A 27,933-nucleotide genomic window follows, 5' to 3' on the forward strand; every position below is an offset into this window, starting at 1 on the left:
AATAGTGACATCATGTAGATTTGCCGCAGATGGCATTAACTACTTGGCCGGACAAATGGGGAGCGCTGAAGGCTCTTACCCGGTACAACGTTTAAGACAACAGGCCTGAGAGTGCCCAGTTGGGCGCGAACCTCGGCTCAGGGCGAGAGGAAAAATATTTGAAAGAATTATTCGTTTATCGTTTTAAGTACAATCTAATAGATGTTCCATTTTTTTTTCGTTACGATTTCACTAACACCCAGTATATCCACATTTGCCTTATGGATACAGGCGTGTTCTCTAATGTCATGGTAAATTTTGGACGTAGAACGCGATGGCAGCCATAAAGTCGGAGGTGAAGCTGGAAGGCGAGGAGGTGAAGCCGGGGCCCGAGTGGCGCGGCGCAGCGCGGCCCGCTTTTCCGCACCAGCGACTGCAGCCGCCGCAACAACAGGTCAGAATACTCTACTTGACGAACTGTACTGAAGAGGGTGGACAGAAAATTACACTTGATATTAACTCAGAATCATGAGCTGAATCATTCCCCTCAGTGTTCAGTACGTTGTCACTAACAGCCTGTATATAAGTTGAATCAAGTACACAGTATGACAATGTATAATGTGTGTGCCGCGGGCGCAGGTGGCGGGTGCGCTGGGTGCGCGCGCGCAGTTCCCGGGCGCGGGCCCCCTGGCGCCCGCGCTGCAGCAGCGGCCGCAGGTGCAGTTCGCCTCGCAAGCGCAGCACATGCACTTCGCGCAGGTATTAAAACGATTAAATTACTCAGTTGTATAACAATATTTTATGTTTATTTATTTTTTAATTTAAAGAACGTCTAGGGCCCTGTGCCGAGGTTTTTCTTGCAGCTTCTTTTCCCCGGCTATATAGGTTGTAAGAAGCTGCAGTAGTTTTAGGCGGATGAGACGTTCGTTATGTAAAAATTGACGATTCAAAGTGTAATGTTACCTACTGAATAAAGATATTTTTGAATTTGAATTACTACAGTACAAAAAATAGAAATTGAGTTACCATAAGAAGCAGCAGTCCCTGTAGCCGAAATCAGTTACGAGATATATACTAAAGTAAAAAGTAAAATCTCCAGTTTGGATACCCTGTTAAATCATAAAAAGAAATACTTGGAATTATTTATATTCTTGTACTAGCTTTTGCCCGCGGCCTCGCGTTAAATTCGGGGCATGACGGTTCCCCTTTCCTAATGTATCTTCCTATCTTGAAAACTGCGAAAACTCCCATATAAATTTAAGTTTCACACCCTCTTGAAAGGGTTGGGGGCAGATTTCCAAAAAAAAAAAAATCTGTTGGTATCACAAATAGTCCGCATACGAACGTTTAGCTTTCTACCTTGAAAATTGCAGAATGCTCCATACAAACTTGCATCCCCCGGCTTAGGAAAGTGGGGGGTTAGAAGGAGACAAAAAGTAGCCTGTCACTCTTCATCCCTTCAACTATCTCCACTTAAAAATCATGTCTATTCGTCGCCCTGTTTTACCGTGAAAGACGGACAAACAAACAGACAGACGCCTTCCTATCTATAATATTAGTATGGATTTATCACAGAATTCTCTCATTCTGCTATTGCTACCACTTTTGCTTCCTCCGCAATTGTACGTGTAACATTTTGGTCTCTTTTTATTTTTTATTAAGGCCGCGAGCACAGTGAACACTCAAAGCATAGTGAACGCGATGACGGCCCAAGTGAACGCGGCGCTGGCCGCCGGCCGCGCCATCGCGCCGGGCACGCGGCTCGTGGGCGCCGACGGCGCCGTCGGCGTCGTCAGGCATGACCGAACCGTCGCTCTTGCTGCTCTGCCACACTCGGGTAACGCAACTGTCAATAATAATTACAAAGCACTTTATTGCACACAAAACAAGACATTTACAGGATAAACTTATTCTAAGGTGGGCAACGGCGGCCTTATCGCTAAGAGCGATCTCTTCCAGACAACCTTCGGCAGAGGATATAGTACACTTGTACAGCTGCAGTGTAGCGCACAAAAAAATGACATAAAATTAAAAAAATATATAAAATTATAGACACATTAAAATAATTATATAGATATACATATATGTATACTAAACGCATACCATAAACTGTCATATTGCTAGTGAGCGCCGCCACACACAAAAAGGTGATTTCCTTTCTATTGTAGCAGGAATACAGATATCGAGTTAGGCGTGAATAGATAACACATCTGTCACTTTTTCATTACGTAACAATATTAGTATCTTCCATTATTCGACTAGCATGAATAAAATCACATAACTTCCCCTCCACAATCGTTCTTCAAGTTGACTTAAGACATAATCAACTTGTTTTTAATGTGGAGCATAGCATTTCGGTAATCTGTCATTTATTGCGTGCCGTATATGCTTAGTACGCAATTTTGACGTTTACCTACATTTATATCTTAATATTTTATTGTAAACTTGTAAAGAAAAAAGTACCAAGTACCCTTCACCTTACAGTGAGAGTCAAGGGTAACTGTCTTGTTACAAATTGAGGTTGATGGGGTTGGTAATCCACCTCACAACCTACACGATAGACGTTACAAATGATTGTAATACTAATGAAATGGTTGCAGCGGGCGTGCCCCCCCCGCGCGCGCCGCCGCCGCCGCCGTACCCGGGCACGCTGCGGCCGCCGCAGCCGCCGCCGCCGCCCTACCCACAGGTACGCCCGGAACTTACGTACCCCACACACACGCACCCAGAGATACGACTTGACTTGACTATTAGAGGTTAAATGTTCGTTGAAAATACATAAAAAGTTTTCAACAAAAAGAATGGATATGACCGCATTTGCGCAGTCCAACTGATTTGCAATAACCAGATACATCTATCTGCTCGTAAGATAACTTTCATTGTTGCTCATATAGAATCTCTTCATTTATTATGTCGAGCAAAATTTATTTAGAAAAAAGTGACATCAAAATCTTCTATAAAATCGTATTGATTTTTGCATAGTTTCAACATGACATTTCTGTTTAGATTCACATCAAGTCAAACATATCTCTAAAGAGTCCACAGATATATGTAGGCAAATTAAAAGCATCTTTGGCAAAGATTAAAAAAATAATCTACTTACAAAATTGAATGCGTATCCGTAATTTTACTAAATACTGGATGTTAAATTATGGTGATTTTGTCTTGGTAATTTTGACATTCATGACATTCATCATTGGCATTAAAGGACATAGTATAAAAGCATATTTTCAAACATACATTTTCAAGTCAACATCACCATACTTTCATGTCATAACCTAAAAAGTAACGCGCTCGTATCGACTTGGAGGATTTTTGGATACATTGTCGTGCATGCAGTTATATTTTTATCTACATGTTTTACACGAATTCGTTTTCATGTTGGTTCGACACCAAAACGGGTTCGATGCTTTAAATGTTGCTGTATAAGCTTCGGTTCACATTTTTATTCACTTTTTGTCACACGAGTTTTTATTATTAAAGAGTCCGTAGAGTTTACTAGCGCCTCCAAAATGTTTAAAGTTCAAACCGTTGTTTTACACGAAATGTGAACACAGATGTACATTCAATTAAAATGTGTAAACAGCATTGCAAAATTATTATGCAGACTTATTTTTCTAAACAGAAACATGAATATCTCTTAGAATAAATCTTTTTAACAGCATTTCCCATCTCAAAATTAATGACATAAATACTTTGGGGGCGGCAGCGATGTTTTTAAACATCTAAATATGAACCAGTAATACGGAATTCATGATTCGCTTTAAATTTGCATAGCAGACAATGTGAAGTAAAACATTTATATCCATGGCAATATTAATTCGACATTATTGGTGGAGGTCATAATGTGTACATACATACACACAGATTTTTATCAAATTTATCAAAATACGCTTGTTCATCAACAAGCTTGGACGACTAATATTGCATGGGTATTTTGAATTTGAATCGCCTTGGATTTGTATGAGGTTTCTATGCTGTCATCTCACGTAATTTACGCATAAACCACAATCTAATATCCCCAATATACCTACTTGTTATCTAGTACAAATCACAGTTTGAATAACGAATTTTTAAATAAAATAATTTTAAAAGTAGAATTTGAGATGTCCTTTAAAATGTCCGTATTATTAAAAGCACAATGTATAGTAGTCCCTGTCTGGAAGCGTCATACAAGTCCAAGTAGTGGTAGTATTTGTGAAGCGGAGTGGAGTAGGGTAGGTAACAGTGGCGTTGTTGCATGTCGGTGGTGTTACGGTTGTCGGCAGGGCTTTGAGCCGGACTGGCCCGACTGGCTGCATCGCCGCCCGCTGCTGCTGCAGGTCAGACATGACACACACCCTCACCCTTCCTCCCCCCACCTTCCACCCGAAACATTTGTCCTTGTAGCTCCTCGTCCTATTATATCTGTTCTCTCATTTTGTCACCCTTAATTAACCGTTATTGTTATAATTTCGGGATAAGCCCCTTTGCGTTACCGATAAAGCAGAATTTGTGAATGAAATGTTGCTTATTTTAATTCTGTTGTAATGTAACTCGAAATACTCTTAAGATTTTCGATTTAGACTTAATTCCGTACTATGTTATTTTGGACGTAAAAAGTGATCAAAGTTACTTATAGAATAAGAGGTGACGGAAGGAAGAACGTTGAATCCTTAATCCTTTAATGTCTACTCCCACGCCATATTGACCCATTTTTTTACTTTACCACACGCACAATTAGAAACTTAGTCAAATCACTTATACTACTTATTAAGTTTACGCAGGAGTTTGTCGTGATCTCGTGCGTAAAACATAGCCTCCTTTTTTATTTTTCCCTTCCTTTCCTCTTATTTTTTCTATATCATAATTTCATAAGAATAGGCAATAGGCTCGTCTCCTATTACATGAGAGTTAAACAGCTGGCGAGAAGTGAGTGTACGGTCACGAGCATTAATATGTATACACTTTGGTACCATGTCACATTAACTTTTTTGACAAATTGAACTGTAAGTCTCACTAAATGTCAAATATATTAGTGCGACAGAGTACTAAAGTGGGTACATTATATTGCTCATGACTGTATATACCATATACACCTCTGCTTACCCCTTAGGAGATACAGGTCTGATGCTTTGTGTAATTTCATTAAAAAAACATAGATTTGGGCAATATCCGACCTAAGATACGATAAAGAATAGCTATGTAATGACAAAATAACCATTTGATATGCCTCATCTTAAAGATACTGCGTCACAAATTTTCCTCAAAACATTTGATAATCAATGAGGGAAACTAAATACTATTTGGAACACCAATTTACATCAAGGGGGGTTAAAATGGCCACATCGAAGCAATTCATCTGAGAAAGCAATATTGCAATTTGACATTTGCGGAGTGTGCAAAGCAAACAAATGTCAAATAGCAATATTGCTTTCTTAGATGAATTTCGATGTGGCCATTTTAACCACCAAGATTGTTCTAAACATTTACTAGGTTTCTTAGTGTATACCATGATTTTGCCCCTATATTTGTTTTCAATCTCAACTGTCCTTGCCCTATCCTTCCTTCCCATCACACGAAGCCGGCTATCCCTCGTCTGTAACGCTTTCTCTGCTTGTTCGCCGCACGCATGCGTACTGACTAACCTTTGATCTTTTCAGCATCCCCTAACACGACACTAACTATAGAATTAAACATAATACAGGCCACTGGGTGACCGTGAATCTTTATTACTTTTTATTATGTTTCGAATGAGGAATACAGTAGTATAAGTAGTAAGTTCAATAAAGAAGTATCGTTAACATCCAACATATGTCCTCATATTGTATTTTTTCTTATCTGATATATTTGAATCTTTTATACGAATCCTTCCGTACGCCTTTCATTAGTCGAGTAAAATAACAAAATAGTAAAACTCTGCAATCAGACATGCTTTGTCAACAGGCCTAAGAAAATAAAATCAATAAATAGTGTTTCTTTCTGGGACAAAACCTCCCAAATAAAATCTCTACTATATTGTTAAAGCAAATAAAATGGCTGTAACAGATATTTCATTACGTACGATAAGGTGCAAAAGTCCAATCAGTTTCTTGCAAAGTAATAAATTAACTTGTTGACTTCCTGGTTGCATGTCGTTTCTGTAATAGACCATAAAAACCTACAAGAACATAATTTTTATAATTGTTGTGACATAAATAATTCGCTGGGCTCAGTGACTGCACTTTTGCTTTTTGATTGTACACTCGATGATGAATATCACTAGTTACACGTATATAGGCAATTCTAATAAAATTACAGCAAAAAAATTCTCTCTTTCTCCTTCTATCACATTTACCCAGTGGCTCAATAATAAGCACACTCAGTACTAATGTAATAGACTTGTACGACATCTATGTAAGCTAGGCTGCCTGTCTCATCTTCGTCGGGGTCGGCGTGGAACATTGTTGGTTGTATGAGGACACTGGGTACCAATGGTCTTTTAGGGTATACTGTGAACACAAGTTGGAGGCAGATGTTTTTTCGTTAGAATGTTGTGTAGATTCTGCGTAAAAAAAACAGAAGTAGGTATAATGATCACAGGCATACCCAGAGAGCAAGGAAACACGTATTGTCGTCACGGAGTCGGTTTATTGAGAGAGAGAGAAAACGGAACATGCTACATACACCAATATGGCTAACATGCGCGACGTGATAAATTTTTGTCACGGTCATTTTATCGATTCTGACGATATAAATTATGTACTAATATGTGAACCCATATAAGTCATTTTATTCTGTCAAAATACGAATAAAATCACGTGACACGCAGGTTAGGCAAAAAAACATCAATTTCGACAAAATTTATTATACGTTGCGCATATTAGCCCTGCTGGTCTCGCTCGGTGCGCCTCGAATAAATTACTAATCCGCTAGGTGGCGCCAATCGTTGATAGTCTAGGCGCAGATAGGTGGCGCCGCATGTCACAGCGGACCATAATATTAAAAATAATAAATAATTATAATTATCTCGCTGTCTTGTGACATGTATTGTTTTTAAGTATATAAAAGTTAAATTCAGTTTTAAGATTCAGAGTTATGTAGTTTCTTATCTATCAAATTATTTATTATTACTGTTTAATTATGTACCTTTACAATATTTCAACATTTAGGGGAATATAGATGTCAGTATTATAGATGAAATGTAAATGTCAGAAAAGTGATCATTCAAATCGAGGGAATTAAAGGTTAGGAGGGCCTTAAGTTTTTATACGCTTCTTCTACACGTTTAACTCGTCTTCATGAAGATATAGGAAGCTGTTTGTATCTTTGTGTAGCGACGAGTTGTCCTATGGTGGCATTCTCACATATACGTAAGTAGGTCGTTACAAACAATATACAATAGATAATTATGCACTTTGTAGTTTCACCATTTCCAAAATTGCTAATAGTGTGCACAACTATTAGATATTTCCTGCTGACTAGACTGCAAACTATACGGCACAAACTTCTAAGGCTATCTTATATAGTGTATTTTCTATCGGTTTGTGAGACCGACTGAACTTTCACGTAGTTACGAAGTTTTTTCATTTCCTCGTAGTGAAATTTTCTCCAAGAGAAGTATTTCCGATCGCCAGTCGCTTCAGTCGGTCCGTCCCGGCTAAGATGAGATGGGTTTATAATTATATAGAAGTAAGAGTATTGTATTCATTCTATTCAATCAATTTATATTGTTAATCGCTGAAGATAAATAAAAGGGTAGGGTAGAATAAATAGTGACACAAACGCATCCGGCGACTCAGTCTATGGAGGCGGGGCGTCGCCGGCCGAGTGACGTCAGCTAACACGATTTAACCGTCAGAACGTAAATCAGGAGCAACCGTTGCTTCTGGAGGAGCTCCTGGAGCAGGAGAAGCGCGAGCAGGAGCGCGAGGGCGGCGAGTGGGCGGCGCCGGCCGCGGCCGCGCCCCCCGCGGCGCCCGCGCCGCCCAGCATCCCGCTGTACGCCGGCGTGGCGCCCGCCGCGCCGCCGCCGCCGCCCGAGCGCGCCGCCAGCGAGGCCGACCAGCACGCGCGCCTGCTGTACGAGCAATGGCTCAAGCAGTACAACGCCTTCGCCACCGACCAGCTGCGCTACTACGAGGGTGAAGTGCAAAAACTCCGCAAGATCCGCAAGGTGAGCAGTAGTGCGCTTTCGTGTTCGTGAGCTTTCAGTAGTAGCGTGATAGCGTCCTCCGACTCGCGGTAGTGCTCTCTTTCAGGTGCGCGGGATGATGTCGCCCTTTACGTGTCAATAACCGAATGATACTGTGAACTAACTCGGGGTACTTGACCGCTAACGTTTTTCTTGTGTTCTACACGTGATGTTTGGACGATTTACAGTCGCTGAACAGCAAGCAGCGCCAGCTCCGCAAGTCTGGCAACGAACTGATGCCAAACGACGCGGCCGAGCTGCAGCGCGTCTCTACCGAGCAACAGGCGCTGCAGAAACATCTAGAAGCGGCGCGGAAGCAGGCTAGACAACATAGCATGCTTATACAGGTTATTTTCCTTCCTCCAACTACCGTTTTCATTCATAGGACCACTTGTTAAGTGCTTTTTAATAAACAAACCGTTGTTTTCCAGGAATACGAAACCAAACACCGTCAACAGAACCCACAGATGGCTCAACAGACGGTCATAAACCAACAACAAATCACGACGAACCAGACAGTGTTCACGCAGAACCAGAATCTCCAACAATCTCAGCAGATGCAACAACAGACTATCAACAGACCGATGCAACTAGGCTTACAAGGCACTGGCATACAGCAACAACAGACTCTAATACGAACACAACAAGTAATAAACTCTGATGGGCAACTGTCTCAGCAGAGGATAGGGCTAGTGACATCACCTCTGAATGCTCAAGGCAGGATCATCCAGGGTGGTCGTACCCTTGTTATTGAGCAGGCTGGAGCGCCACAACAGCAGCTCGTAAGACAGTTGTCAGGAGTACAAGAGAGACCACAGTCTGTGGGCGGCATGGTGCAGTTCGGACAGCAACAGATAGCGGGCGTGAGGAATACCATACCAGCTGGAAGTCAAACCCCGCGACCTCCAGGAGCGAGACCGGCAATGTCGCCTCTACACGTGCAATCTCCACACTCGCAATCACCGTTACATTCCTTAGCGCCGCAATCCCCTCTCCACCATCTGACTTCTCCCATGCAGTCGCCACTGCATTCTCAGCAGTCTCCCCTACATCACACGTCACAGTCTCCCCTACATCCGTCGACGCAGTCTCCGTTACACACGCAGCAGTCGCCGCTGCACTCGCAACAATCACCAATGCACGTCCAACAGACGAACTTACCCCAACAAAGTCCAATGCAGCATCCGCAGCAGAGCCCGATGCACCCTCAGCAAAGTCCAATGCATCCGCAACAGAGCCCGATGCATCCACAGCAGAGTCCGATGCATCCCCAACAGAGTCCAATGCACCAGTCTCCGCTCCATGGACAACAGAATCAGATGTCGGCGCAGCAGTCGCCGATGCATCCTCAACAAAGCCCGATGCACTCGCAACAGAGTCCGATGCATTTACAACAGAGTCCAATGCACACACAACAGAGCCCGATGCATACACAACAGAGTCCAATGCAGTCGTCGATGTCGCCGCAGCACTTCTTGCAACAGCTGCAGGCGCAGAGAACGAGTCCTCAGTTGCCTACGCCTAGTCGCAGTCCACAGGTAATAGAAATACAGAAGTTTTAATACTGTCTTATAAACAAGGTACTTTACAATAGTATTTAAAACCTAATTCAACAAATCAGACTTTCACATTACTAATTTCAGAGCCACGCTCTTGTCGGTGTAGTATTCTCCATTCTTGTCTATCAAAGGCCAATTCTTTCACTTCCTTCTTGTCTAATAAGACACGATGTTCACCTTCTCTTTAATCTGTTCCATGTAATCTTTTCTTGGTCTTCCCCTTCCTTTCTTTCCTAGTAGCGTCCCTTCTATGATGTTTTAATAAATTCGTCGTGTCTTATTACGTCGTATCTTCTCCTCTTCTTCATTATTCTCTGACCCCGATAACTCTCAATATTTTTATTTAAATCAGACTTTATTCATAGAAAAAAGGAACGTTTTGCGTTGTCGTTTTTATACACAGAATTATTTGATTTTATCATCTAATTACAAATGAATCAACTAGTAAATTATTTTACAGATATACCAGCAATCGCAAATTCAAAGTCCAGTGGCCTCACATTCGCCGCAAATGCAAAACGTAAGTAGTATAAATAAAACCCGAGTGTGTTTGTCATTACTGTAAAGTGTTGCAATAGGTGAAGATTTCCTTCTAAGGCTTTCTGTTTCCAGACTGACTATTCGACGGGCAGGTTCCCTCGGCCAGCGCCTGGGTGCTCGCCTTTGCCCAATCGGTTTGCTAGACCTCCACATCATCAGCAAGGTAAGCGTTATATGAAGTTATATCTTGCGTTGGCTGATATTTCTGAATATAAAACTGAATATTGAATTTCGAACTAGTGTAAAATTTAAACTTGGCATTTTACACCAAAAATAAAAAGTAACACAGATTAAATAATCGTTTGAGAGGCACCCTCATGACCGGATTTCTATATTTCTGGTTTAAACGCGGATAAATTTTCTTTCAGATTCATATTAAAACTATAAAAGGTACTTACTACACTACACTTTGGATTGTCAACTGTTATATAAATATATTTTATGTTGAACGTATCATTCTCACTATTGCAGCTTCTCAACTTGTCAAACGAGGAAAAGTAGCTAGAAGGATAACCTCAAAGAAAAGCCAATTTACATCCAACGTAGACTGTTACAATATACCTTTGGAGTTTACATTTGATGTGTAAGTGATAATATTTTATCCACCAGGGATGAGGGTAGGGGTACCTTTCGGCAGCCGTCAGCAGACGTCTCCACTCGGAAGTCCTCAACCTTTGCCTTCGCCTGGCAACCCTGCTAATGAAATGGCGGTATGTATTAGTTTTATTATACTAAAAAATATCTTCATGAGGCAGAAATCCTTTAGATTCAGGAATTTAAGTGCTGTGCAAGATTGGTGTACCTAAGGCAAACCACGTAAAACATACGAGGTAACCGAGGTATTATATCAATCCATATTTCTATCGACACTTTTTCATCTTGAGTATAGGTGATTCATTAAGTTCTACGCTTTTTTGATCAGTGCCATCAGTACAAGTTAGTATAGACCTGACCAAATCATATCTGACTTGGACGTGACTTGAACCTGCAGCTCTTGTCTAGCGTGGATAAGCGTGAACCACTACACCACGAGACCTCGACCTGTCCATGATTTTTTTTAAATCTATATCCTTATCAAGCCGATTTTCGATTTAATTTTCACTTTGTGAGTTTGTGAGCACGGGTGAGTGCTATAAAAATAAAGAGTCCTTTAAATTACATCTATTTAGTTAATAAATATACGTATGTCATTCCAGCGCCAGCAGCTGTCGCGGCAGCAGTACAGCCCGATGGGGCAGCCGGGCTCGCCCGCAGTGTGCCGCTCACCACACCGCCGCACGCCCATTGCGTCGCCCATCGCCTCGCCTGCGCCCACGCACGACCATGGCGGCGGTACGTATTTTCTACACACGTTAAATATAGTATGATTAGAATTTCATCTAGAACAGATAATTTCCCTAATATATCCCTTTAATACTAGGCTGTATATAATTATAGTAACGCAGGACAAATCATGTACTAAAACAGTATAGAAGCATTTCACACGTTACACTTGAGTGATGTAGCAAGCAATTGCCAAACTTAGAATTAGCCATTGCGGTGTAACTCCGTTGCAGCGGAGATACAATTGAATCATAAGACTTTGCTGTGATTTTGTAACTCAATTTGCATTTTACTGCTACAGGTGGCCATCATCAGCATCATATGGCGCCTATACCGCCCGGATACAGATACTTTAAAGCGGGTCTTTTCGGTGGCGCGCCCGTCTGGCCCAACAAGGACAACGAGGGCCGACGCCCCGCCCATATCAACAAGGTCTCAATCCTGAAAAGACGTACCCCACCGCGACCGCGATTCACCGGCAAAACCGCCGCTCCGACCACTTCCGACGAAAGAAGCACAGACGAAGGCGAAACTAGCGGAAAATACGTACTCTACGCTTCTGAAGGAGTAGAATACTCCTCGCCAACAGACGAAGCTCGCCTCACCTTCAAAGATGACGACGAAGACATGGAGGAATACGTCGAACATCTCGATGACGATGATATAGTAGTGGTGGAACCAGGTGCAATATCCCCTGAAGAACGAATCGCTACCGAAGAAGATTTTGAAGAATTAATAGATAGCGGGAAACCTGAAGATGAGGTGGAGGAGGAAGTAGCTCCAGTAGAGAAGCCGACTAGAACTGAGACTACTACTAAGACTGTTGCGGTTATCAGTTTAGCCCCAGCGAAGCAACCGTCTTCTGTGCCGCCTAATGTGCAACAATACAAAATTGCGCAAAGCACGACACTATCACGTCTACCTATGCTGAGCGCAACAGTCCTATCCCCTCATACCAATACTAAAATACTTAACGAAGTATCCCAAGCGACTGTAGCGTCAGTGTCTATAGCTAACCAAACTATATCTGTACCTGTGCTTAAAAGTCTTTCAGTGCCTATCGCGAATGTCGCCGGTCATCCTGGCGCCGCGAAACAAATAAAGAAAGTGCCTCTAAATATAACCAATCCGCCTTTGACTATTAACATGTCAAGTACTCCATCATTATCAAAACCAGTGAGTTCAGTGATAAGTGTGATCTCTTCCAACGTACCGAAGTCTTCGATGAGTCCAGTGATCACTCTAGCGACATCAAACACAGTGGCGGGTACTTCTAGAGTCCCAGTCTCTATTTTGACACAACATCAAGTGAAACAGAAGATAGTAAAAACTATTGAAAAGCCCATGGCACTGTCACTTTCAAACACTAAACTACATAGTTTGTCTGTGAGCCATGACGTAACGTTACCAGCAAAGATATTCCAAGATGAAGCGGCGTCGCCCGATAGCACGGTAACGTCAGAAAGTCAACAAGAAAAGGATGCGCAACATATCCCGCTTCAACAAATACAAATACCTACTCAGGGCCCATCGCACTTGGACCTGAAACCAATAGTCAAAGACTCCAAAGATATCGATATAGAAACTGAGATAAGTCAACAAACTGAGTTACCACATACTCTATGTATCACTGATAGAACTCCCTTGTTACTAGGTAAAGCAGATATTAAGAGTCCAGATCCGATACCCGAAAAAATACCTGATAATATTATGGAGGGAGATGACGAAGATAAACCAGAAGATAACATTCCGAGTAATATATTAATGCAATACAATAAATCTATGCCAGATCCGCCACCTCCAAACCCGCCAAGTTCAGTCAGCAAACAGGAAGAAAACGTAGTTAAGACTATAAAAGCCATTGCTAACCAGACCAAAGAGATGGTGATCGGCTCGAACATGCAAATCACCTCGGAAATGGCTCAGGATTCTGTTCAAATTTCCATACCATCGCCCACGCCGTCGCAAGAGAGATATTTGAACGACATCACAATGCAAGAGCACTCTGAAGCGGCGGAAGGCAATCAGAAACATGTAGAATCCTTCGAAGATATGCTCAGCATTCTCGAGAACATAAATGACGATGGGAAACCATTCGCTGTGAAACAGCAGCAAAAGTCTCAAAATGTACCTTCTCAAAATACTAGTATGAGCGCTCCGAGTCAGCCAACTCAGCAAATGAAACCAGAAGCGAAAGACACTCAGGAACAGATAGCTTTCCCTAAAAGGGAAACTGAAAGGTTAGGGCTACAATCTGCCACCGTGCCTCAACTATCGCCTCTATCTCAACCCGCAGAACTAACTTCCAACATGGCGAATGTTTCGCAACAGCTGAGAACTATAATGTCCTCTTTGAACACAAGTACTTCAAAGGTTGAAACTCCCACAGTTCAACCACAGATGATGAGGAAAACCAGTGACGCTACGACACCTACACAAGTCAACTTTGAGAATCTCCTTCCGTCTTCGAAAGTAGAGGTGGCGGCGTCCAGGCCGTCTCCTGTGCAACGGATTGAGAAACCCGTGACTAGCATTTCTAGTTCAGAAGCTATGCCTATGAGCGTGGCTCAGATGGTGGGCTCTCGAATCAATGCGCTATCAAGTATGGGGCAGATGAGAAAATCACCAACCGTATCGCCTATAAACTCGCCTGTTGGCATGCAAAATGTTATGAAGTCGCCGGCGCAGTCGCATTTGATAACGAATCAGCAAACTTATGCTCAACAGGAAGAAGTTGCCACTTCGATAGCTTCGCAGATCATTCAAATGCCAGCGCTGTCTAAAATACACAATCCATCGACACCACCTACCATGCTTCATACAAGCAACACTATAACGACAAGTGTTGGAGGATTCCAAAAAGGCCAGACTCTGCCAACGAGCATTCTTGGACATACTTTACTCCAACCCACAAGGCAAATCAGTGCAAGCAATTTACCTTTTAATCCACAAAGTATAAGCTCCAGTCAGCCGCCAGCTTTGGTCATGACTTCTAGGCCACTATTGGGTAACAAGGAACCCGCGCCTAATGTGACCATCAGAACTCAAAGTATAGTGACTCCTGGAATAAGTCAGATGCAGAACAAACCTACCGGTAACATTAATTTTATAACTTCGTCAAAATTATTGCATACACAGCTTACGTCTCCTTTGAAACGGTCGAAGTCTACCGATGAACCAAAGAGCGAAGTTATCGTGGGTCATATACAACCCACAAAGAGACATAGCGTTGAGGCAGTCACTGTGAAGTCGGAGCCTATGGAAACAGATGATCCTAACACGGCTGCAGCTACCACAGATGCGGCGGGAAATAAAACGCCACAGCAAGGTGTCGCCGGTCAAAGAAATGATGAATCTCAAAACGTGTTATTAAAACAGCTGCTACAGACTTCAACTACCACAGCAACGGTAGTACCTCAACGAACGATGACCATACAGAGGACAGCGCCAGCTTTAGGCACCATTCCATCTCTGGAAGCTCAGCTAGCGAGGCCGTCTATACCGCCTCCGACATTAGCCTTAACACAAGAAGTAGAAATCCCTAAGAACTCGCCGCGACAGATCACCTCTGTCAGTTCACCTTTTACGTCCCGACCGATGCAGACCACCGTGCCAACATCGTCAATGTCCCCTCTAATTCAGACTTCTACTCAATCTTTGATGGATGTGCGTAAACCGCCAATGAAAGTGATGCCAAAAGAGGAAACGACCCCTCTTCCAGAGAGTTCACCGACTATGAAAACTATGCAAATGTATCCTATGAATGTGGAGCAGAACCAACAGCTACAGCATCAAGTTAAAAAGGAAGTTGCTCCACCGCAACAGAGCCCTGTACACAGACCATTTACGCCTATGGACGTGAAGAAAGAATTACTTGACGAAAGCTCACAACAATCTGCAACGTCAGGCGTATCAACTGCATCAGACCAAGGGAAATTGGATGTTCCGATGAAAGAAGAATTCTCCGAAAATGCTTCGATGGATGTTTCGTCTGAAGTGAATCCTGCTGAGACTCCTTCTGAAGCCAAGAAGAGGAAACGACGAGAATATCAACAGAAAAAACGCAAACAAATGCAAATGAATATGAAAGCTGCTGCGGAAAACAGTTTGAACGCAGCTAACGCGAAAAAGCGACCTCGAAAGGGATCAAGATATGAGGAAGATTATGATACGTTCATTGACAATTTAATGGCTCAGTTAAGATTACTACCGGCAATGCAAATTCAAGAACCAGCTCTAACTACAAACTTTGCCGTTTGTCCTTTATTCGGCTCAGGTGACCTAACTAAACTGAAAAACAAAGACTATGATATTTTGAAAGGGGATTTAACTGGAGAATTTGGCAACGCTAAAATACCTCACGTTGCTGATTACTATAACACGAAACCGTTTGGTGACGAAGAACCATTGCCTGAGAAGCCTGTCGCTTCAACGCAAAGAGGATTCTACGACCAGGAATTCCAACCTATCATGTTTGACGATGACCCAGAAGATAAGAAACTCGACTTCATCTGTAAAGAACGCGACACTGATACACCGGATAGCATTGTCAGCTGCTCCAGTCCTGAATGTCTTGACATCGAACCTCAGAATAGATTCCCGGGACTTAAGCTCATCGACGACGAAGAGGAAGATGAAGACAGTGATTCGGCTATGTCTGGGAAGATGTCGCCAATCATTCCGATCATTGCTCCTGTGCCTATCAGGGTGAAGCCTGTGTCCCTATACAACTTGAAGGAGGAGGAAGACAGTCTTAAGTCACTAAGGTCCGGCGATACAGACTCGCCTATGAAAAAGAATCTCGACTCCCCTGGCAGCACCGAGAGCAATGAGAATGTCACAGTTACGCTCACCCTAACATCCGGAGCGGCGGAAGATATATTAGGAGTACTGAAAGAACTCGCGGGCATCCTACATATTCCTCCACCGACTTCGTATCAAATAGTGGAAAGAACTGCTACGCCTCCCTCGCATAAACTTGGTCTTTACCGGTCTAAAGGCAAAGATGGCAAAGAAGGCACTCCGATTGATATTCAAAGCATCCTAAATGGGGCCGCGAAATTCTGTCGTCATTGTGATGTAGTTATTTTAGACTCTGTTGTTAGAGCGAAGGCATCAGAATTCCCATTATTATCGGCAAATAAAGGCAACGCTGAAGAGATTCTTTGCGATAGTGATTCAGAGTTGTACTTCTGCAGCACGCAATGCTACGAAAGATTCGCGTGGCGACCGACGAACATCATCCTTGATGGGAAATCGAAAATTGCAGCTAAAGATGATAGTAAATCTGACGCTGAGACCAGTGTGTCTAAAGAGAGGGACGACTTTGACACTGCCTCCACTGAAAGCATGGAGACTGACGACCTGGATATCAAACCAGACATTAAAGACGAGAAAATGGACCTATCCTTCATGGACGGACTAGACAACGACGAACTAATGAAGGAAGTAGGTGATGACGTTAGCGCGCTTGACGAAGAACTCAAGACTGACGAGCCAGACGAGAAGAGCAACCAACCCGTTGAGAAAGACAAATTCAAAGGAATTAGATATAAGGCGTGGTCGCCCGGTTGTATTGGACCTCCGGTTAAATATAAACGACCAACAGATAGGGAGCTAACGGAACTGGTATTTAGAACAGGTGTGGCTATAATGCCTGTGACGAATGAAGATATGAGGAAGTGTGAGCTCTGTGGTATTCAAGGCGACGGTGTAGCTGACGGCGTTTCGAGGTTGTTGAACTGTGACGTAGACAGATGGGTGCATTTGAACTGCGCGTTATGGTCTGAAGGAGTGTATGAGACTGTGAGTGGAGCTCTTATGAACGTAGAGACTGCTCTGGCTACTGGTTCCAATGCCACGTGTGCCGTGTGTAGGAGGCTGGGTGCCACCGTGAGGTGCTTCAAGGTGCGCTGCGGGAGCGTTTACCATCTCGGCTGCGCGGTCAAGGATAGCTGCGTGTTCTACAAGAATAAGACCGCGTTCTGCGCGTCGCATGCGCCTAAGGTGAGTTTCAGTTTTGTGTAGATGAAAAAGTATTATTACAGAGCATTTACTACACTACCGAATGACAACTCTGATATTAAAAGTGTTGTTTTCAAATTAAAACAGAATATGTATGTCTTGTTCATACATTTGAACAAGACATACGGCGCGGCGATACTTTACACTGCACTATCACGTTGGCCAAATAAATCGGTGAAAAGAGGGTACTTCTCTGAATTGGGAATATAATATGTTTATTTATTTCTATATTATACAACTAAATCGTCCTTCTTTCAACAGAACGAGAAAGATAACGAGCTGACCACGTTAAGCGTTCAACGCCGCGTATACGTCTCCCGCGACGAACAGAGACAGGTAAGAAATTATTCCAAATATTCCAACCTAAAAAATAAGAACTCTTTAAATTACATAAAAGTTATATCTTCTCTTATTAAAACGCCGAAGCGCGTTTTTAAAAAATCACATTCTGATGTAATTTTCTTCAACTAAACCTCGATTTATTTCAAATAATTTCATTCCGGGTGAAAATTGAGATCACAATTTATTACCTGGATTGAAGCTGGCTTGTCTATTCCGAGGTTTTGATAACAAAAATCACATCCGATTTCACTATACAGGCTGTTAGTGACATCGTAACTAAAACTTTGATAGATGATTCAGACCTTGATTCTGAGTTGATATCAAGTGGAATTTTCCGTCGCAAAAGTATGGAAAATAATAAAAAAAAACTTTAATTTTCATGAATTTTCCAGCAGGAAATTCCACATGATATTTACTTAGAATCATGGTCTGAATCATACCCCTTATTATTCGTTACGATGTCACGATTGACGCGACGATATATCAAAATCATAAAATTTACTTATGAATATATCCAGGTGGCGTCAGTGATGCTACATTCGGACACCAACCACCTGATCCGCGTGGGCGGGCTCATCTTCCTGGCTCCAGGACATTTGCTGCCGCATCAGCTCGCCGCCTTCCACACACCCAACTACATCTACCCCATTGGCTATAAGATTGTGAGTATTGCTTGAATGGTTTGGTCCTAGGTCCTAGCGCTCGAGGTTGGTGTATACGACAGCAGGATAGAAAGATAAAGTATATATACAGTCCTCCTTGTTATATCCGACAGCGGTGACCTCAGTCTCTTCTCTCATGCGCTCGAATGTGACTGGCAAAGCCGAACTTTGTTTTGAGCATCCGGTCACATTGGAGGCAGAATAGCTAGAACAAAGAAGAGGCCACATCGAAGCAATTCATCTAAAAAAGCAATATTGTAATTTGACATTTGCGCATATAAAAGTAAGTGCGCAATGCAAACAAATGTCAAATAGCAATATTGCTTTTTAGATGAATTGCTTCGATGTGGCCTTTTTAACCCCCCAGTTTGCATATAGCCTTTTAATCTTTTATGTCTTGCTCATCCACATTCTTGTATAATCTTATTGTGCGTTCAGGTCCGCTTCTACTGGTCGATGTCGCGCGCCAACAGCCGCTGCCGCTACCTGTGCTGGATCTCGGAGGAGGAGGGCCGCCCTCGCTTCCACGTGCGCGCCCAGGACGAGACCAAGCAGGAGATGAGCGCACCCACGCCGCGCGCCGCATGGGCCACGGTGAATACCATACTATTCTACTCTTCTACTCATTCCAACAACCAACGGCTAATTGTGTATTTTTATAATATAAGTATGGAAGTAAGAATAGTCATTCTAGTCTTTATTTATAGCGTGAAGCCAACAATAACTTCACAGGACATATTTAATACAAACACATAAAATCCCTATTTCCTCTTTCCTACCGGGGTAAACAGATATGCAGCTACTGAATCACCTCTAATTTAAGAGCCACGCTCTTGTCGGTGTAGCGTTCTCCATGCTACTTTTAAGGGATAAATAGGGCAGTGGTTTCCCTTTTGCCTTCCGCCCCACAGTATTCTGTCTGACGCGAGTGAGATGGCTTCCAGAGTAGTATCGTACTAGGACTCCTGTCCTCCGCCTCTGAATAGTACTAACAGTTACTGCTGTCTTCCGTCAGGTTCCAGGTTACAGTCACAGCCAACTATGGAACAAAAACAAAAATATATAACAAAAATAGTTTTTAAGACTTATTGGACATTTGAAAAAAAATAAATCAAATCCAGGCTAGGTAAGCTAGGTGACGTCAACAGATGGCGTTACTGCTGAAGATTTCGTATTTTTAGTTCTTATGTGATGAAATGAAACGACAAATTAACATTTCACAGCATGTTCAGCACAATACAATGTAATCATTGAGGATCTAAATTGTTATCGTATTTGCATCCTAAATTTTATTTGTTTCGCGAAAATAATACTCCAATATTTTACTATTTATTGATTTTTGAACATCTATCCATCTAGTTATTAATCTATCCATTTTTCTATAGTATTGTATCATCTTTTGCATGGGACTTTTGAGCCAAAAGTATAATTGCACTAACATGAGTTCGGCGAACTTTACAACTTTGGTATGTTGTATCCAGGTACTGGATACAGTGGCTGCGTTACGCGAGGGGCGTGGTGAAGAAGGTGTATTGAAGCTGTGGAACAATTACGTCACTGGAGAGGATCTGTTTGGACTGACGGAGCCTGCCGTCGTCAGAGTGCTCGAGAGCTTGCCAGGTAAGTCCAACGTCCATATTACTTTCTCTTCTCCCTAGCATTATCCCGTTTTTCACAGGGTACGCTTACCTAACCTGCAGATTCGAACGAACGTCCATATCAGTTTAAAGAGTTCTATTTTCATAAAAAAACTATACATAGTCACTTACCATGAGAACTAAATATTTTAACAAAGATTATTACTTTATTATCCACAATTGTGAAAACTGTTAGTTATTAGTTTTCAATTTGCGATTTTAATGAAATGTATACATAGTAGGGCGGCGATCCCTTTCGGATTTTTTAAAAGTACAGCCTTTCAACTTAAGGTTTCATTATATTTTTAGGCTATGTGTAGAATGATTAACTGTGCTGGAAACCGAACTGGGAAGACATGGTGAGAATGCAGTCTACCGTTGCCCAGTTACTTTTCATCAGTGAAGGATGGCAATATTGTTAGAGCGCTAGGGTGGGCGCCAGTGTCGTAACGCCAGGCGTGTGTTGCAGGCATAGAGACGCTGACGGACTACCGCTTCAAGTTCGGGCGCTCGGCGCTGCTGGAGGGCGGGCTGGCCGTGAACCCCAGCGGCTGCGCGCGCAGCGAGGCGCGCGGGCGCGGCGCGTGGCGGCGCGCGGCGCGCGCGCAGCCCGGGCTGGCGGCCGCGCCCGCCGCGCCCGACCACGTGGCCTGCCCCTACACCAAGCAGTTCGTGCACACCAAGAGCTCGCAGTACAAGAAGATGAAGATGGAGTGGCGCAACAACGTCTACTTGGCCAGGTTTCTTGGACTGCCTTCCATTTACGCAAATGTTTTCACAGGGTTCGCTTACCTAATCTGGAGATTTAACAAGGTCGGTTTTTTACAGAAGCGTCTGCGTATCTGACCTTCCAACCCGCGAAGGGCAAACCGGTTAGGTCACATACCTCCGAAAAACATTTCTCGAGTATGTGGGTTTCCTCACGATGTTTTCCCTTACCGCTGAGATTCGAAAAACGATTTGGAAAATCATAGGTTTAGGCCCGTGCTGGATTCAAACTTGGCACCTTACAACGAGGGTCAAGCGTTCTTCCGACTGGGCTACTACGGCTTCTTTCAAGAATAATGTGAACACTAATTTCGTCGCCAGATCGAAGATCCAGGGCCTGGGCTTGTACGCGGCGCGCGACCTGGAGAAACACACGATGGTGATCGAGTACATCGGCGAGATCATCCGATCGGAGCTATCCGAGATCAGGGAGAAGAAGTACGAGGCTAAGGTAAACAGAGACATGAACTAAATAAAAATTCAAAAATATCTTTATTCAATAGATAACATAGTTACACTTTGAATCGTCAATTTTTACATAACGAACGTCTCATCCGCCTAAAACTACTGCAGCTTCTCACAACCTGTATAACCGGGGAAAAGAAGCCGCAAGAAAAACCTCGGCACAGGGCCCTCGACGCTCTTTTTTTTTTAAAATATACCTTACATTAAACATGATCGTGATTTACTACTGCCACACCCGGGACACTCCATACATAAATCTTATTCTTACCGTGTGCCGCCTGCGCAAGCGCGAGCAAGACAATGCAGTCCACAATCAAGAGCAATTTAAAAAAGAAAAGCAGCCAGTGTCCTTATTATTAAAGAGTCTAACGCCTGCCGTTTTTTGTCACTCAGTGAGTGTTATTGCCCCTGTTTTTCTGTTAGAAACTACCAAAAAGTTAACATAAGGAATACTTAAAAACTACTGCATAAAACTAAGAAAATATTACACAAATAAACGCATACATCTATCTACCCCGTGTCGACGCGTGAAGAATTTTAGGGAAGTGATAGTTTTCTTTCTAAATTAAGGGCGATCAGCCAGTATTAACTTATCTGCGACTCTGAGATCTATCTATAAATTTACTTACTAGGAACCTTTTGCAAATAAACTTCTTATTTATTCTATATATTAAAAAAAGTTTATTTAGGTAAAACCTTTGTCACACATTAATATTTAGTTAGAAAACAATTAATATGGGTGTCGCAGTTCACCAAAAAAGGCCAGGGTTCAGTGAAAATTTACCCAGAGGGCAACACTGATTTTCAATCCACGCCGATCGGTGAAACGCATATTCTTTTATTCATCACCCTAGTAAGTCCCCTACCTATCTTGTTCGCGATCAACACGCGTGACAAGTGTTTTACAACGGGAACGGAACATTCCCACTTTGCGAATATTCCCACTTTGGGAACATTCCCACTTTGGGAACGTTCCCACTTTGCGAATATTCCCACTTTGGGAACATTCCCACTTTGCGAATATTCCCACTTTGGGAACATTCCCACTTTGTGAATATTCCCACTTTGGGAACATTCCCACTTTGGGAACGTTCCCACTTTGCGAATATTCCCACTTTGGGAACATTCCCACTTTGGGAACATTCCCACTTTGCGAATATTCCCACTTTGGGAACATTCCCACTTTGTGAATATTCCCACTTTGGGAACGTTCCCACTTTGCGAATATTCCCACTTTGGGAACGTTCCCGGGAACGGCGCATCACTGATGGTGTGTTGCAGAACCGCGGCATCTACATGTTCCGGCTGGACGAGCGGCGCGTGGTGGACGCCACGCTGTCGGGCGGGCTGGCGCGGTACATCAACCACTCGTGCGCGCCCAACTGCGTCGCCGAGACCGTCGAGGTCGACCGCCACCTGCGCATCATCATCTTCGCCAAGCGGCGCATCGCGCGCGGGGAGGAGGTCATATCATATTCCTTTGTTTGACAGAAAAAATACGTGGGCATTTTACTGGGTCAGAGATAAAATATAACATACTAAACTAGAAATAGAAACCAGTCTAAGATGATCAAATCTCAAACTCATAACATACAAGCTCACGACTATATCCCAATTGGGGTAGTCAAAAGTACCCATTTTTTTACATGTTGATGTGGGTACACCTCACCGAGCTTTCTGTTAGACCAACGTGACCTCAATCTCATTTTTCTGTTCGACTTATTTTCGAATTTTAATTACGAATTACGAACAATAAATACAAAGTTATCACTGTTCGGAAAAATTTCAGCGAATTATTTTCTTGTTTCATTATTTTTAGAGCGCGATTTTACCGTAGTCGGTTTTTAGTTTTATAACTTATTTTTTTATATTTTCCACCTACAGTTGGCGTACGACTACAAATTCGACATAGAGGACGACGCACACAAGATAATGTGCATGTGCGGCGCGCCCAACTGTAGGAAGTGGATGAACTAGACGTGAAAACATTCGCTGAGACGTGATGATGTGATCCAGCCGATTTCGGCTACGGCGACTTCTCCAACTCCGACGTTCATGTGCTCGCATGTGGCTGAGACATAACCACGGACACGGACGGCTGCCGGCGTGTCTGACATTTACTAGTGACATTAACATTTTTTTTACAAGTGACACGTTTTGAGACATTTAGCTTTGACTAGGGGCTTATTGAGTTGGTTTTCACATAAACCTGAGACGAGTAGAGACATAAGGAGTCGACCAATCCCAGCGTACGAGAGAGAGTGAAGAAGACAGTGTCGTTCTGTCCCTCGCGGTGGTTGGTCGATTCCTACACTCTGCTTCGTTTGAGTGGAAACCAACCCTCGGATGGCAAATGTGAGGCGCCAAGGACCAACGGTTTCACAACCACATTCGTAAAGTTAAAGAGCTGTAGATGTGTTGCCAATTACCAATTCTGCACAATTTCACAGGACAGGGTTTACCTTCGATTAGTGTAGAGACGGCTATGAATACTAGTTAATATGTACCAAAGTGTAAGACCATGAATTGAATGAATGAATTTGTTCTGACGTGTGATCTACCAATAAGACAATATCGAAAGTTTTACTGATGATCTTCAATTTAATTATTAATTCGTATTCGAGGTGGGTATTCATTGAGAGACGTCAACTGAGCTAACATTATACTGCCCAATGTAGCTCATGCGTAGGGTTGAAGCGAGTGTGTGGAAACCAGTATTTTTTAAGAAAGAAAATACATTTATTTCCATATTGGACGCCACATTAACAAACTTAAATATACTTCAAAAACAATAAGACATAAGTAATTATACCGGGTGTTAGTGACATCGTAACGAATACTGAAAGGGATGATTCAGACCATGATTCTGAGTTAATATCTAGTGGAATTTTCCGTCGCAAAATTCATGAAATTTTGAGTTTTGTTTTTAATTATTTTCAATTCCATATTGTGCTTTTAGCTGCATAGAACCCAAATTTCAATAAAAAAAACAATAATGACAAATTATCGAAAATTTTCGATGTAATGGAGACAACAGCTGCTCGAACGGGTCAACGGCCACACGCACCGCGCCGCGCGCCCCGCTCCGCACGCCCCGCTCCGCGCGCCCCGCGCCGCACGCCGGCGGCGCGGCGGCGGCGCGGCCTACAAAGTAGGCACTACGAACCGATCCTATTTCTTTCTCTGTCTATCGTAAATTATAAATTTATTTTATTCTTATTCTTAAATGGACGGATAATCAACAGGCATAAAATTTATGGAATACACGTCAATTTTAAGCAGAAATCTAAAACAACCGACAGAATTAAGTTACCAGCGAGATACCTTTTTGATTCGACCGGGTTATTCATTCATTTACTCATAGGAATCAGGGCCATTATCTACCTAAAACAGTTAAAACAGTAAATAATTGTATTCTTTGTTGTCATTAGAATAACTAACAACCAACTAACACAACCACCACAGATTAGGTAATTAGTTACCTACTATGTCAACCATCCACCAACTTAGTATGTAAGTACCTACGCAAAACCTCGCTACACAAAAATCGAAAATAAATAAATCTTTTAGATCAATACCCATTATTGTTACAAAGCAAGACCTATCGGTACTATCGCTAGTATCGATCTAAATGTACTATCACTACTTTCGATAGTTTAGACAATTTTCAAGTTCAACAATTGATAATCTACCTATCGATAGTTCGGCAACTCCGCCGCGTAGGCAATGTCGGCATGTTCAAAGAAAAAAATTGTCCGAGTGGAGTGATCTTATTTTTCTTGTTACATGTTGGTACCGTACCGAGGTACTAAGTACTAAGTTATTCGTAGTTTTAAATCTCATTGTTAAATCATCAGTAAAGAACTAATTAAACCTATCCTGTTCTGTGTACAATATTCATGTAACGGCTACGTGCTTACATAAGTACCTAGTAGACGGGAGCAACGACTTAACGTACCTTCCGAAGCACGGATCATTTTACTTTCGGACAATCAGGTGATCAGCCTGTAACGTCCCAACCAAAGGCCTTATAAACAGATTTTTGTGATATGTCCCCACCGGAATACGAACCCGGACCCTCCGCATCCCATCGCTCAACCACTGGACCACATAGGCCAAGAAGGTTCTAAGACATAATTAAAGGATCCTGGGACGCAAGACCTCCAAGTTAGGGCTTGTTTGATCTGTCTTGATGGATACTCGGACGTGAATAGCCTCACGGATCAAGGGCAACGCGCGCCAATAAAGTAGGCATTACGAACAGATACTAGGTATTTCTTTGAGTTGATAGGTATCAAGTGAAGTTTCCTGTCGCCAAATTCATAAAAATAATAGATTTTTTTTCAGTCCCATATTGTGTTTTAAGCTGCATAGAACGCACATTTAAAATAAACAAATAAAAATTACTAATTATTAAATTTTATCAATGTCATCAATAATAATAATAACGTATCTACAACTTCAGCTATGCGCAGGTGAATAGCCGGCGCACGGGTCAAGGGCAACGCTCGCCAATAAAGTAGGCATACGAACAGATACTATTTCTTTCTCTGTCACTTGCACCATAAACATACTTCTCTCTCTCTCTCTAGTCGTCGGCTCGACGCGGCCGCGGCCGGTGCGTCGTCGGCGCCCTTAGTCGGCGCCTTTGATGCTTTGCGCTAACGCCGCCGCGCGCTTCCGCTCAGTCGAATACTAAGCTTGACCCGAATCGCGTGATGTTTTTCGAGGATATTTTTTTCGTGTTTGTGAGTGTTTGTTTCATTCTGTAAATGAGTAGTGTCGACTATGATGATAGATCATAGACCATTTACTGCGCAAAAGTATGGAAGATTGTTGATGTTTATTAAAGAGCAAGGTGTTGTGTTTGTGAGTGCGTGTGATACCTACCTACCGCGGAGGAAACGCGATGTTGCATACCTACGTGACGTGACATGTTCTAGGGTACCTACCTAGGTACTTCATCCGAAGGAATAACAATTAAGGTAAGGCAAGAGTAGGGTTTTTATTGTTAATAAGTTAGGAACGTTTTAATAACTGGTAGGTAGGTACCGTGCGTGAAAAATCGTGGCAGTAGGTGTTCTACTTCAACAAACAACATTTTTAAACGTTGAACCACTACTAAGCATCTAAATACAAGAGAATGAAAACTCCTACCTAGATATCAACATCGTATCTCGCACGCGTAACGTAGCCGCGCGTAAGTTTAGCGTCTGTGTGGCGCGTTGTTCGACTTACATTGCGGCACAGTAAAAATTGAAAATCTTAATTAAACATTTGCGACAAGAAAAACACCCACCATCGTTTTTAGTACAATAAAATAGGCGTTCCATTTTTTTTTTCGTTACGATGTCACTAACACCCTGTATATCAATCACTTAAACTACACATTGTGGAGGGCGTCCAAAAAAGAAGGAAATTTTTCGTTTAATGTCCCTTTTAGAACTGCAGCCTGTGGGCTGTAAATGTACAAAAATGATGACTAATTGGGTGATGGGCTGAACAAGTGTCACCATGCAGTGCATCATATCAGTTAGGACATATCAGTCTTTTGCGTTATCTCACTGATAAATTGCAACTCCTCACGACAATAGGGATTCTAGGCGTCATTATAGTTATGTATGTTAACGACACAAGGTCACTGATTAGTTACAATGCAAGTTTCTATTAGTTTTATTCATTTTGATAATAATTTTTCATCACCGTCTCTATGTATCCCCACCTCTAGCCATTGGAAGTGAACATTTTGTACATAAAATTAGATTGATTATAGAAATCATTGTTGTTATTGAATTTAAATGTTTTAGACGCAAAAGTTTTGACTACAACTATATTTAGAATTAGTTTCTTATTTAATTTTTGATGTATTTCTATTAATGTTCTGTGCCGCTGCTGTTTTCCATTTATATTTTTATTTTATTAACGTCAAACAAACTGATGACTGCGTTTATGCTTCGAGCCGAATGTAGGAACGGTTCTGAAACAGTTATATTGTGCTACAATAAATGTATTTCAATAAAATAATTAATAATGATGGAAAGAGGTGATTGATTTAGTTCTTTCTAGTCGAAGATTTAGTTTTAGAGCGCAGCCGTCAGTCTGTTGACATGTTTAGTATGTATTTAAATGTAATGATCCAAATGATATCGAGACGATTACATCGTATAGTGTTAATCTCAGCAGTGATGATAGGTTAAGTTACAGCGAGTTGCATTTAGTACGCGTACCACGGGATAGACGACCGTTTTATTTAGTATCTACCAACAATAACATTGTAATGTAACATTATTACGCTGAGGCAATTCCTCTTCGGCGGTGGGTGCCTCTTACTTCAGTAGACCGGAGTGAGATGGTGCCTGAGTTCAGATAGGGATCCAGACCTACGGATACGGGTGAAGACCTCAACGGTTGCAGAGGCGGAGATGGGAGCCATCGGCACGGCAATGCAGGACGGAAGGGGCAAGTCACGACTACAACCTGGA

The 27,933-nt window shown here is 42.4% G+C and overlaps 2 protein-coding genes across 6 annotated transcripts in view; one reads left to right on the forward strand and one right to left on the reverse strand.

The window, feature by feature from the left end:
• LOC126369358 (histone-lysine N-methyltransferase 2C-like) overlaps positions 1-24,262 on the forward strand; it is a 56,980-nt gene extending 32,718 nt beyond the window's left edge. For 4 of the 5 annotated variants that reach the window (XM_050013705.1, XM_050013708.1, XM_050013706.1 and 1 more), the window contains exons 34-53: positions 308-433; positions 619-738; positions 1,642-1,816; positions 2,580-2,668; positions 7,799-8,113; positions 8,320-8,478; positions 8,563-9,669; positions 10,151-10,210; positions 10,303-10,393; positions 10,840-10,940; positions 11,427-11,562; positions 11,855-17,559; positions 17,839-17,913; positions 18,438-18,581; positions 19,020-19,175; positions 20,063-20,201; positions 20,688-20,958; positions 21,308-21,437; positions 22,733-22,915; positions 23,336-24,262. In XM_050013705.1, the coding sequence (XP_049869662.1) occupies positions 308-433; positions 619-738; positions 1,642-1,816; positions 2,580-2,668; positions 7,799-8,113; positions 8,320-8,478; positions 8,563-9,669; positions 10,151-10,210; positions 10,303-10,393; positions 10,840-10,940; positions 11,427-11,562; positions 11,855-17,559; positions 17,839-17,913; positions 18,438-18,581; positions 19,020-19,175; positions 20,063-20,201; positions 20,688-20,958; positions 21,308-21,437; positions 22,733-22,915; positions 23,336-23,428 (9,375 nt within the window). In that variant the 3' untranslated portion in view covers positions 23,429-24,262. The remainder of the gene's footprint in view (positions 1-307; positions 434-618; positions 739-1,641; positions 1,817-2,579; positions 2,669-7,798; positions 8,114-8,319; positions 8,479-8,562; positions 9,670-10,150; positions 10,211-10,302; positions 10,394-10,839; positions 10,941-11,426; positions 11,563-11,854; positions 17,560-17,838; positions 17,914-18,437; positions 18,582-19,019; positions 19,176-20,062; positions 20,202-20,687; positions 20,959-21,307; positions 21,438-22,732; positions 22,916-23,335) is intronic. The other variant, XM_050013709.1, reaches the window with a different exon arrangement.
• The window catches only part of LOC126369432 (peroxiredoxin-4-like), a 196,628-nt gene that overhangs the window by 34,729 nt on the left and 133,966 nt on the right, over positions 1-27,933 (reverse strand). The gene's annotated exons all lie outside the window — the stretch shown is intronic.

This window comes from Pectinophora gossypiella, chromosome 9 (genome assembly GCF_024362695.1).
Source record: "Pectinophora gossypiella chromosome 9, ilPecGoss1.1, whole genome shotgun sequence".
Classification (NCBI taxonomy): domain Eukaryota; kingdom Metazoa; phylum Arthropoda; class Insecta; order Lepidoptera; family Gelechiidae; genus Pectinophora; species Pectinophora gossypiella.